The sequence below is a fragment of the Sphaerodactylus townsendi genome, linkage group LG13 (genome assembly GCF_021028975.2).
Source record: "Sphaerodactylus townsendi isolate TG3544 linkage group LG13, MPM_Stown_v2.3, whole genome shotgun sequence".
In the NCBI taxonomy this organism is placed as follows: domain Eukaryota; kingdom Metazoa; phylum Chordata; class Lepidosauria; order Squamata; family Sphaerodactylidae; genus Sphaerodactylus; species Sphaerodactylus townsendi.
This window is the reverse complement of record NC_059437.1, coordinates 21,623,864-21,637,305: the sequence shown is the minus strand read 5'-3', so window position 1 is coordinate 21,637,305 and position 13,442 is coordinate 21,623,864. Positions and strand designations below refer to the sequence as shown.

Sequence of the window (13,442 nt, the reverse complement as noted above, 5' to 3'; positions counted from 1 at the left end):
TCAGTTATGCAAATGTGTGCAGTCTTTGCTTATTTTGCAAATGTGTTTCCGTCTGGAATTTTGCAGAGGGTGTAAAAAATATGCAGGGCTTTGAAGCTGATCTCTGGTTTCTGGAAATCTACATGTGACACCTCTTCTGTTTTCTGAGATTTAGCCAGAATCTTTCCTACCTAATTTCAAATCTTCCCTTGCAGCCATAATGCCTAGAATTATGCTTTCTGTACTGATATCAATGCTTATTTCTTCAACCCATAGGTTGGATGTGAATTCAATTCTTTGTCAGTGGAAAGGGAGGTGTAATTTGACGCCTTTTGATAAATAGTCAATCTGCCCTTCCTGATACAAACACTGAGTTTGCCTATCATGCTGTTTCTGAGGGCCCCTGTCCCCTACATTTTGGGTAGATCAGTAGGCTGCAGGGAGAGGGGAAGAAGACAAGTTATGTTCCACTACAGAAAGTAGCTTATGCTTTCTGTATTTAGTCTGCATTCTACTTTGTGGCAAGTTCTATGAATCTGGCCTTGTTAGGAAGTATGTTGCAGTTACAAGGATTATGGGGGTCAATGGTTCAGTGCGCTGTGGCTCAGTGGTAGAGCATCTGCTTAGCATGCAGGATATCCAAGGTTCAATTCCCAGCATCTCCAGTTAAAAGAGTCAGGTATAAGGTTATATGAAATGCCTTGTGCCTGAGACCCTGGAGAGCCACTGCCAGTCTGAATAGACAATATGGACCTTGATGGTATGATTGAGTATAAGGCAGCTTCAAGTATTCAGTAGTCTTTAGAATATTAGTGTGGAACTGGAGTGATCTAGGTGCAGATCTGCAGAGCCATGAGACTAAATTATCTTCTGTTTCTCAGCCCAGTCTACCTCACTGGATTGCTCTGAGGCTAAAATGGGGAAGGGCGGGGGGTGGGGGAGCCAAGATGCTACGCTGAGCTCCTTTTGAAAAAGGGCAGCATCACAGTGGGTAGACAGATCACATACACACAGGCCTAGGACAAATGTGGAGTCATATGACAGTCTTTAGCAAGAGGTGTAATGATAAAATGCACCCGAGACACTTTGCGGATGAGCAGTCCTGTGAAATGGCTCATTATGCCTTTCACTGTGGTACAGCTTTGCTTTCTCTCAGGAGCTTAGAAGTCTGTTATAAAAAGTTGAAAACAGAAGTGTGCATTTCTCCCAATGCCTCGGAGAGTCTTGTCTCAAAAAGTGGTTGTCGCATTTTGTATGCATGCCATTAATTTTGAATGCCTGCACTAAGAGGCACGGAGACCCAGTTCTGGTCTGTGGTGGAAACCCACAGCTGAACTGAGTGACTGTGTAATTCATAATTCATCTGCCTGTGCACTTACCTGTCATGGCAAACCAGTTATTTCCTACAGTGTCGCCAGCACTCCCCTGCACTGGGATCTCTTCTGACATTACTTTAGCACCATGGGACCTGCTGCAGTGTGTGCCGTGCTTACAAATCAGAAACCAGCAGTCCATGTGAAAGGTACCCACCACTGGGTTCCTCCCCGTGCCAGTAATCCCCAGCTCCTGAGAGAAGGAACAGTGGTGAAGAAGACAAGCATCTCATCAGTGACCCTGATGTGCCCCGTAGAGCTGGAGTACAGTAGTTCTCTTGCTGCTTTCAGGACAACTTATACATGAGGCTGAGAATCTGGGATTGAATTCCAGATGTATAATTTAGCTGCAAAAAGCAGCTGTGGAAGAAGAAGGAATATAGATTGGGACCATGTAACTATAAAAGGGTAAATTAACACTCTCCCCTCTATTGATTCCTCAACCAGAAAGCCCCCCGCCCCGTCCCCAATATTTTCTTTTTTTCTTGCTTGGACTAGAGTAGTCTGGGGAGATATATTTTTGATGGGGACACATGGGCCTGAAAACAAGCCCATCCTCCCAAGGAGCTGCAGTGGCGTAGTGGTTAAGAGCAGGTGCACTCTAATCTGGAGGAACCGGGTTTGATTCCCCGCTCTGCCGCCTGAGCTGTGGAGGCTTACCGGGGGAATTCAGATTAGCTTGTGCACTCCAACACACGCCAGCTGAGTGACATTGGGCTAGTCACAGTTCTTCTGAGCTCTCTCAGCCCCACCTACCTCACAGGGTGTTTGTTGTGAGGGGGGAAGGGAAAGGAGTTTGTAAGCCCCTTTGAGTCTCCTTGCAGGAGAGAAAGCGGGGATATAAATCCAACTCTTCTTCTCTGTGTTGCTCAGGGCACCACAGCTGTATTGTATGACCAGAAGTCACATTTGGAATGCCATTTTTGACTCTCCAAAACCATAGATATATTTCTACTCTAATATTATTGGACAGGGTTGTAATGAGCCAGGGTAGCATGGAGACTTTAATGGCCCTGTTGGGGAAACCTACATGTATCCCAGGGAACACATGTATGTGTTAAATGCCGTCAAGTCAATTCTAAGTCCTCCAAAATATCCTAACGTTAACAGTCTTGCTCAGGTCTTGTAGACTGATGGTCATGGCTTCCTTTGTACTTAAAGTCAATCCATTTCATGTTGGGACTTTCTGTTTCCCTGCTGCCTTCCACTTTTTTCTAGCATTACTGACTTTTCCAATGACTCTTGGCTTCTCATTATGTGACCAGGAAACAACACATGGTTTTCCTTGCAAGAATGTTTCAGGTCAGGAAAAATGGTCAACACCAAAGGGAAAGTTGGAAGCACCTTCTGCACATGCAGTGCTGATTGGGCATGTCATGCACAGAAATTGAGGAGAATCGACAACTCTCACATCATTACGTTACATCTGACAGAGGGTGGGGACCACAATCTTGACCTATGGATTCCATAATACACAAATGAATAAAGACCTGGGGCACACACAGACTTTGTAATTATTGTTTGTCCCTCATTGTGTGATTCTGGACTGGCATCTTTTACCTTAACCTACCTTAATAGGGGTTTGATGACGATAAAAGGGCATAGCTGTCTACCTCAGTCTGAGCACCTTGTGAAAAAGATGTGATTCTTTTAGCTTTCTGAGTCCTTTAACAAAGATGTTGCCTTTGCCTCATACTAAGGCTCCACACCCATTTATAACTTGGACACATTGCTCGTATTTCAGATGCTTTATGGCATGCTAGCTTTGGATAGAATTTGCCTATATTTTCTCATGAGAAACTAAATCAGGGTGGGCTACAGTAAATCTTCAGATGGATGAGGAATGGCTTGCCACTTGGACAGAGCAAAAAATACTCCGCATAATGTTCTCAGTCCTTCTAGTGACCTCATGTCTTTGGAATCCTGATAGGAAATCTCACCACAGATTTCCGGAAGAGGGGGAGAGAAACCTGCAAATCAGAGACCAGCTAAGGCAGGCACTAGAAAAGGAGGGTGCTACAGAAGGGGCAGGATTGTTTGTCTCTGGAAAGAACCTGCCCAGAAGACGCACATTCAGTCCCTTTCCCCTAGCCGTGATTCTGTTACCATCTCTTTTGAACGACTGTTTTCAGAGCTGGAAAATTTGTCACTTCCATACATAACCTCATTTTTTTAACCCTATTTCTGTAGCTATACCTCTTGAGATCCATTTCTACTTTTCAGGAAAAATGTAGAGCCATTTCATCTTTACAGTTTCACACCAACTTTGGCCTTCACTCAGAATGGGGGGGGGGGGGACCAAACTGGCTACCACTGCAATAGATTATAGCAAAATATGATGACGCCTTTGGATAAATAGTCAATGTGTATTCTGTAATTCAGACACAGAACAACAGCCAAAGAATCCCCAGTTTCCTGGTTTTCTTATATAGAGCAGGCTTGAGCCCTTGGGGTTCTGAAGATAGACTCAAAAGTGTGTGGGTGGGTAATATCTGATGTAATCATAACTGAGACATCACAGAATAAGGGTTTACAGCCATCTATAATCTGGAGGTATCCGTGTGATTGTACATGGCAAGTAATTTGAATACCTGGATTCCATTGAATTATTGCTTTTCAAGCCATTTCGGTAAATCCTGGGGGTCTGGGGAAGCTTATCAGCAGTTACTTGATGAGTAGATTGATAGTATTGTCTGTTTCTCTTGCTCCTTGCAACATACAGCCACATGTGAATTTCATGTCAGATAAAGCCCCAGGAAGTCTCACTTGTGCATACGCTGTGCGTGTATCTCAGAATATGGTCCAGGATTCCTGGTGATTTGTTATTACTTTATTTATAGCCTGTCTTTCTTGCTGAGACTCTGGGCAGATTACAAAGTATGAAAATAATTCTAAGAGACAGCATAAGGCATCCAGTGAACAGTGCAGGAGGATTAGGAATACAGAATTGGAGAACTAAGAAAACAGAAGGTTGAGGGCATGATGTACCATATTGCGGATAATGGGTTAAAAGGGGAGAGAGCAACGCAGAAAAAGCAAGGCAGTATGTCCATATAATAAGCATTGCAATCGGGACTAGAATCCTATTCCATCATAAATGTACCCTCCTGAGCTGTTTCGTTCTGCTACCCCTGTATCACCCCTGAATAAAAATACCTTCCTGAACATTTCCGTTTTGCACATACTGCAAATGATAGATGGGGATGACCTTCACAGGCGGGCCATTTAATAAGGTGAGAACTACGACAGAAAATGACGTATACGGACAGCTGCTGCTCTTACAGATTTGCAGGGTGATGACACAAAGGCTCCGCAGCGGTCACGGGAGGGTTCCGCTGCAGAGAAATGCACAAGTAAATTGCTATACTTGTGATGTGCATTTCTGTACACATGGTGACTATATATGTTAACCAATGTGGTGCAGTAGTTACGAGCATGTAAACCCTAATCTGGAGAACCGGGTTTGATTCCCCACTCCTCCATATGAGCAGCAGATTCTTATCTGGTAAAGTGGAATTGTTTCCCAGCCCCTACACATGAAGGCAGCTAGAGCCAGTCACAGTTCATTCATAACTTTCTCAGCCCCACCTACCTCACCAGGTATCTGTTGAAGGAAAGGAGTTTGTAGGTCGCCTTGCATCTCCTTGCAGGGAAAAAAGGCAGGGTATAAATCCAAACTCTTCTTCTATCAGATGTCCAGAGAGGTGGACTTTTCAGTGAAGAAATCTGAAACACCAAGCTATCTGGTTGCTAAACTCTAATGCTCTTTTCTCTGTCTTGTGTGTTGTGTCTTTCCAGAGAGCCGACATTGCCGTGGCCCCACTCACCATAACATTGGTCCGAGAAGAAGTCATTGATTTTTCCAAGCCTTTCATGAGTCTGGGCATCTCTATCATGATCAAGAAGCCCCAGAAGTCTAAGCCGGGTGTCTTCTCTTTTCTGGATCCTTTGGCTTATGAAATATGGATGTGTATAGTCTTTGCTTACATTGGTGTCAGCGTGGTTCTTTTCCTAGTCAGTCGCTTCAGCCCTTACGAGTGGCATTTGGAAGACAACCAAGAAGAACCCCGAGACCCTCAGAACCCTCCTGACCCTCCAAATGAGTTTGGAATATTTAACAGCCTTTGGTTTTCCCTGGGTGCCTTTATGCAGCAAGGATGCGATATTTCTCCAAGGTTTGTTTTTTCATATCACACTCCCATCACCTTTTTGCATTTTATGGTCGCCCGCTGGGGCCATGGTGCATATATGTTTCTTTCTCAACCTTTTTACGGATTCCAAATTTTATTTTGACATTCCATACAATGCTAAACGTCTTCCATTGAGCCTCCGTTGCATTCACTCCCACACCCACACATCCACCCCGAATACTAAAAAGGTGTGGCCGGTATTGCCTTTCAATGCTGCGCGTTCACGCATTGCTGCCAGAACTTATATACACCATGTCGAGACTGTAAAATGCATCGGGTTTTACATCTTTCAGCAATGCTTGGAGGGTTACCGTGTTTTTGCTGCATATCTCATTTTACGGTCATCTGCTTGGTGCATATAACCTTTTTTTTTCTTTTTGCTTTGCAAAGCAAGAGCTGCTTCCCTGCAAAGCCACATGCAACAGCATTTTAAAAAACCCATCATTCTGATCACCATAGCTTATGCTAGCCTGTTCAGTTTTCCTCTGTGCTGTCTTTTCTTCTCTCTCTGTTCCCTCCGAGTCACCCTTTGATCCATTTCTTATATCTTCATCTCTTCATTTCTCCATATATACCCTCGAAGAAAAGTTTTGTAGCGTACTGTGTGCATGTTCTCCAAAATGAATTTACTCAGGGCTTTTGAATGCAGGTCAGACCTATAGCCAGATGCTTTCTGGTTTGTATACACACACCGTGGAACTTTTTCTAACCAAAAAGGACAGAAGGAAGGAAGGAAGGAAGGAAGGAAGGAAGGAAGGAAGGAAGGAAGGAAGGAAGGAAGGAAGGAAGGAAGGAAGGAAGGAAGGAAGGAAGGAAGGAAGGAAGGAAGGAAGGAAGGAAGGAAGGAAGGAAGGATTCATCTTCATTTTCTGACTCCTGTTATCTTCTTTTTATCAACCAGTTTCTTTTTGAGAAACAGCCAAGCTGCTTATGAACCCTTGTGCAACCAGTTGCCCTTGGTTCCCACTGCACAATTTATTTCCCCCTCTGCACAAAATATGTCCGGCTGCACGTTAGTATAAAACCATAATATGATGTGGGCGTATGGCAAGGGCCCTGTAGATTTTTGCCAAACAGCAAAAGCTTTAATATAAGTAATCTGTTTAACATTTATTTAATTTGTGACATGCTTTTAATATCTTCAGCCGCAATTGTCCCCAGTGTGCACAGAGCCTTGCTTTTTCAGGTCACCACTAGGGGCGAGCACAACTTTTTCCCACCACATTTCAGTTTGAGTTTTAAAAACCTGGAAATTTTTTGGTGAATGTAAATAAAATCAAAAACCACCTGCTTTATTTGGCTTTTTAAATAGAATATGTTCAGGTTTTCAAAACGTGAACCCGAAATTTACCTAATTAAAACATTTATGCCACCACTTCCCACGTCCATGTAGACCTGAGCAATGGCAGTGGGGTGGGAGAGTGGGGGTTGAGCTCCAGCTGAAAAAGCCAAATCATGTTCTGCTTTTTCAGCACTTTGGGGCTATTTGGCTCAGCCGAACGCTCAGGTTTTTGGTGTGGTTTGGTTTTCCTGAATCACCGCCCCTAGTCACCACTAGATAGCACACCAGCCATTCCATCAAATCAATCCCCTGTATGTGCCACGCAGCATTCTCCAGTTTGTTTAGACAAGGATTTCAAGCTTTGAGTTCACATCCCTTGCCAAAGCAGAGAGGGCAGGCTGGAAGGGGGTATGGGAATGTACCAACGAGGCTATACTATGATGCCTGAGCATACTGGGTGTGGGGAGGGAGTCAGGACATTATTAGAACCTAGGGCAGTGGTGGCGAACCTTTGGCACTCCAGATGTTATGGACTACAATTCCCATCAGCCCCTGCCAGCATGGCCAATTGTAGGGGCTGATGGGAATTGTAGTCCATAACATCTGGAGTGCCAAAGGTTTGCCACCACGGACCTAGGGGATCCTGCTGCATGTGAGTGGTGCATGCCAACATAACTTCATTGCAGTTAGAAATGTTTGCTCATCATCCCGTGGGCTTATTGCAGCCATTTTTAACAGCAGAGAGCAGCTATTATGGAGGATTCAAATCAGGACAGAGGAGAATGTCCTTTAACTCTTTCTCCTAGCTCTAGGCCTGGAGTTTAAGTCTCTCCCCCCACTCACCACTCCCCATCATCCAAGTTGTTACTTGCTTCACTGGGAAAAAGAGCCTGGTTGTCAGTATCTTGTTCCTAATAGAGCAAATAGCAACTCTGGGGGTGAAAAGAGGTGATGTTGGAAAAGCAGAGGAAGGCGGAAGTGTTAAAATTTCTTGGCACAGTATTGTCTGGATTGACATCCCTGCTACTTCCAGTTCTTTCAGTGAAAGGTAGCTAACAGTTGAAGCTCAAGCCAAGTACATGCTCTTTCCCTTTCAGAGTGATATCTCTTCCACTCGCTTTCTATCTCCAATCTGTATGATATTTTAAAACAACATAAACAACCCAGATAAGATACCTGGATTCTCTGAGTGTCCTCTTCCTTGTGCCGCCTGTGGCTTTGACCCATGTTGTCCTTATAATGTGCATTGCCATAATTTGTGCTGTTTTTTTTAAAAAAAAATTAATTCATGCATGAATTGTTCCATCAGCTCCATATCCTGGTGACCCTACTTCTTGATGCAGCAACATTTGATTGCTGTGTTTCCCCCTTTTAAAAAAACAACAGAGTCTGCAACATTAGAGACTTCCCCTGTTCATTTTGTCTGTTCACTTTGAAGAGTCAAAAGCTTTTAAAATAGAAATTGATACAAAATGTTGACAATATCTGTCACAAACAATAACTCTGTTGAGGTTACGGATATGGTGTTGAACATAGTAAACAACATGAATTTACTTTTGGGCTGACATAAACCATTGAGTGGTGGAAGAAATACTCATTTAATATCCAGGAAAATATATCTTCGTTTTTATACTAAATATGATCAACCTGTTTATGCTTTAGAGCTGAGAATAGATACATTTAATCTCGTGTGTTTAGCTGGCTAATTGGGCCAAAATAGGAAAGATAATGGAAGATCCATGGTCAAATCCTTACAGCATTTTAAAATGATAGTTAAGTCATATTAAAATGATAGTTAAGTCATATTGTAAATTTCATTGTGCGTGCACAATGACAATAAAATGCTTATGCTTATATGAGGGCCTAATTCAGCTCAAAGCTGCATGGGGGGTGTTGAGAAAGAGGGTCTTTAACTTTTCTTCCCTGTATGATTGGGCCAATCAAAACTGACTCATTCCCCCTCCCCCAATGCGTGTGTTGTCCCTCAAAGGGAAGGGGCTTCATCCTTATACCTTTAGGGCTAATGACACCACTGGGATCCATTCAACTGATGAAGCTGCACATCAGGAAGAATTAAACACCCTCTCTTTCTAATGCGGGCAGTGTGGTGTAGTAGTTACAGCCCCAGGTTTGAATCACCACTCTGAAATAGAAGCTGCCTGAGTGACTTTGAGCTGGTTATAAATACTCAGCCTAACCTGTTTTACAGTGAAGGTAAAATGGAGTAGAGAATGGAGTAAACTGCTTTGGGTCCCAACTGGGGGAGAAAGGCGGGGTATAAACAAAGGAAATAAATCTGAATTGCTAGAAAATGCAGGGATAGAAATATTAGAGGAGGAGACGAAGAGTTTGGATTTATATCTCCCTTTCTCTCCTGTAAGGAGACTCAAAGGGGCTTACAATTTCCTTTCTCTTCCCCCCTCACAACAAACACCCTGTGAGGTAGGTGGAGCTGAGAGAACTCAGAAGAACTGTGACTCACCCAAGGTCACCCAGCTGTGTTGGCATGTGCAAGCTAATCTAGTTCACCAGATAAGCCTCCACAGCTCAAGTGGCAGAGCAGGGAATCAAACCTGTTTCCCCAGATTAGAGTGCACCTGCTCTTAACCACTACATCACGCTGGACCTAATTAATTTTTTTGCAAGAGAAGAAAATGGGAAGATGGCATCTTCTGAATCAGACTATTGGTCCATCACAGTCAGTGTTGTCCACTCTGACTTTCAGTGGCTGTCCAGCTGCTGTGGCCAAGGCCTTTCATATCACCTGCTATCTGATCCATTCAACTGGAAATGCAGGGTTCGGAACCTGAGGCCTTCTGCCTGCTAGGGGTTAAGCCTAGGACCTTCCACATGAACAGTGAATGCAGGGAATTAACCTGGAATCTTTGGCATGGCATGCAGATGCTCTGCCACTGAACCTCTCCCAATAAATGATACGATTTTGCTGTTAACTGATTATAAATCCTAGTTCTACTGAAACCAATGGGGGCAGAGTGGCACAAACACAACCATCAGACCTCTTGTCTGAGCCACACAAAGTTTACTCTGTGTGGCTTGTTTGCATTATTTTCTGTGAGTTTCTAGCACTTGCCAGACAAATTCCCAAATGCTGCCACAACTCTTCAAAATAAAAAGGGATTGAATCAGGGTGGGATTCTAATGATCTAACTGCTGGTTTGCCCACCCCCACCACGCCCCCTCACCACCCACTTAGTTGGCTGCTACACTCCCCCTTTTCGATACTGGGTTGGTGGGAGGCAAGGGAAGGGAAGGTGGCAGCCACCTGGCCTTTGAATGGGCCAGGCTTCTTTCACCAGCTGGCCGCCGCTGCACAGTCGGGGGGGGGGGGGGCTTTCTCCAGCATGGGTCAGGAGGACCGGGTGGACAACAGCCACCAGAGGCCCCTGCAGGGGGCGGGCTGGCTGGCTGCAGATTAAGCCACCCACCTCTGGACCAGAGGCGTGGCCTTTAGGGGAGCCCCCACTCCCCCTCCCCTAGGAGAGGGAAGGAGGGGCTTTTAGCACCTCAGAGCAGCTGGCTGCTACAGGACTCTGAAAGCCCCCTTGCTCTCCCTCCCCTGGGAGAGGGAAGGATGGAGTTTTGGTTCCTCAGAGCAGCTGGCCGCATTTAGCAACCGCTTCGCCCTAACCCCGTGGTGGCGAACCTTTGGCACTCCAGATGTTATGGACTACAATTCCCATCAGCCCCTTCCAGCATGGCCAATTGGCCATGCTGGAAGAGGCTGATAGGAACTGTAGTCCATAACATCTGGAGTGCCAAAGGTTCGCCACCACTGCGCCTAACTGGTGCGAACCGGCTGAATCCCACCACTGGGTTGAAGTCTAAAAACCTGTATAGCCATCAGTGACAATCAACAAATTACAATGCAGAACAACCTCTGTACAGCTTGGATTTTAAAGCATCTTCGTGACATTCCAAAGATTCCAGCCAACTGGCCTGCATTGGCTAGTGTCAAAAAGCTGCTTCACATTTACGCAGTTCTTCAAAGTTTAGGAAGCAAGCGCCTAACTACGTGAATCAGTCCTGAATATCCTGACACTCTCTGAGGCTAATTCAGATGAGGAATTAAGATTGGCCTCACACTCACCCCAAGACTTCATGGACAAAGAATTTGAACACAGATCTTCCAGTCCCAGCAATATTTGTGCATCTCCCTAATTAGCACAAATGGCATTTTCTTAAATAGGAGCTATGCTTTTTTTAGAAAACATTCACTGAATGAGCAGCAAAACTGTCATGAGACCCTCCTGTCCATAGTAGCTTTTAGCCTCTTCCTAGTGTGTGTGTTTATGCTTTGTAATTTAATCCCAATTGAGTAATGAAATTTCGCCTCTGTGCTTGCTGTTTTGATAATGTGAAGTGATAGCGTTTAAATTGCTGTTGACCATGTGTTCAGCCATTAAAAGACCGGGAAAATAAGCATGGGACATCACAAGGAAAGCTGTAGGCATTTTTTTTAATTCTCATCCTATTAGCCCCCTCCCTTTTTTGGCAGTAAATGGAATCCTCAAGGTTCTTGCAATGACTCTTGTTCAACGCACTGCTTTGCTTAACAAACGGGATGTTTTCTCTTCATAACAATATCTCAATGTTAAATACTTTAGGAGTGGCTGTGATAGCTTAAAGGCAGAATGCACAGATTGGTCAATGAGTAGCTGATGTGATTAATAATTTTAGCTGGACGTCATTGGCTGGACATCTTCATTATTTTCTCCTCAGCTGTATCATTCCAGAATTGCCAAAATTCTCTTGGTATTTCCCATTGTTATTTCTAATCTATATAACAGGAGCATCCAGAGACTTAACAATTCAATGAGCATCCATTAATAAATCAAAAAATGAATGAATATCCATTTTGGAGTATACAGTTCCTTTAATAAAAACAGATATGCTGTGCATTGTCCCCCACAAGTTCTTCAAAGTGAGGTTGTTCTTTTAGGGCCAAATTAGACAGGGTACAAGAAGATGCATTAAGGGATCTCCTGAGAATTTTTTAATTGGTAAATAGCAGCTATGAAGAGGCATGTGTATGTGGGGCGGGGGATCTCTGTTCAGTTTGGAGCTATAGCATAATGAAGAAGGGCTATCTCCTGCCACATCCACAAAGGCCCCTTCCACACGCGCAAAATAATGCATTTTCAAACCACTTTCACAACTGTTTGCAAGTGGATTTTGCTATTCCGTACAGCTTCAAAGAGCACTGAAAGCAGTTTGAAAGTGCATTATTCTACATGTGCAGAATGAGCCATACAAAGTTTTTCTAAGTTCAAATCCTCCCCCCCCCACCCACCCAACACACACACATACTTTTGCCCTGCTTGGGATTACAAACCACAGTGGGACAAGTTGCTAGTCTGCGGAAAGACATATGAGCTAAAGAAAAATGTGCAAGGATAAACCCCATTCTCCATGTCATGCAGATCATCCATATAGGAGAAGGGGTTGGCTGCTGTTTATCAGTAAAAAAATTGCTTAGGAGATCTATTTACAGACCTCCCCGTGTCTCTTTTGAGTTGTCTTTAACTGAAGAAGATAAGTAATAGCATTGATGAACATTCAGCACATGAAGTACACAAGCATCACTCGGGGTTGTGATATTTCCTCATGCTTTTAAATAAAATGGTAGGTCCTGGGGGAAAATGAAAGTCGACAGCATTTAAATTGGTGAGGGAAATGGTTGAAGAAATATCAATTTTGTGTGTGTTCATAAGGTCTCTCATTCCAAATGTTCACCTAGAGATTATACTGAAACAGGATATCTGTGTTCATGGAGAACTGCCCCCTTTTTGTTTCTTCTTCAGTCAAGCCATTCTTAATGGTAGGGGGTTGGGGGAAAGTATTCAGGAGAAAAGTTTCCTCTTTTTACATGATTTTTTAAAAATTAAAATATTTCAATCAAGAAATAAAGAGAAAAGTTTCTTCACAGTAGTTCTCATGGCCAGTAACAAGCTTTTTTCTTTTCTTTTCAAGACGTTTTAGAACACTTACAATAACAGCTGGAGGGATTTAGTGTTTAAGAGTGGTGGACTCTAATCTGTAGAACTGGGTTTGTTTCCCCACTCCTTTTGCTGAGGGACCTTGGGACCCTAAAACTCTCTCAGCTGCACTTCCCTCACAAGGTGTCTGTTGTGGGATGGGAGGAGGCAATTGTAAGCCAGTTTGAGACTTCTTAAAAGGTAGAGAAGAGTGGGAGATAAAAACCAATTCTTCTTCTAATAGCAGAGGATACTTAAATCCTGTAACTGGAGCTGTGAATGGGCAAGACATAATTCTGAAAATCTATAAAGGGCCTAGCTTTATAGAAAAAACTGAATTCTTAAAAAAAAAGATTGATGGGGTTAAAAATGCAAAAAATTGTAAAAGGAGCACCTGTAGCTTTAAGCTAGTGATTTCCTCAGTGGCTGTTACTAGGCAATCACAGCATTCCATGTTTGGTTCTGTCAGCCCTATTTCCAGCCCTATTTTAGCCTTTGAGAGAGGTCTTATTGGGGCCAGGTCTAAATAGGGCTGGCAGCTCTGGGTTGGGAAATTCCTGGAGATATAGACCCTGGGGAGAGTATAATGCAGAGGTGGGATTCAGCCATTTGTACCGGTTCT

At 43.7% G+C, this 13,442-nt stretch overlaps 1 protein-coding gene across 7 annotated transcripts in view; it reads left to right on the top strand.

Annotated features, from left to right (window-relative positions):
- Positions 1-13,442, top strand: part of GRIA3 (glutamate ionotropic receptor AMPA type subunit 3) — a 221,850-nt gene that overhangs the window by 152,656 nt on the left and 55,752 nt on the right. For all 7 annotated transcript variants that reach the window (XR_007246017.1, XM_048514048.1, XM_048514049.1 and 4 more), the window contains exon 11: positions 5,151-5,527. Coding sequence is in view for 6 of the 7 variants with exons in the window: in XM_048514048.1 (XP_048370005.1) it covers positions 5,151-5,527 (377 nt within the window). In the remaining variant the exon portion in view is untranslated. The remainder of the gene's footprint in view (positions 1-5,150; positions 5,528-13,442) is intronic.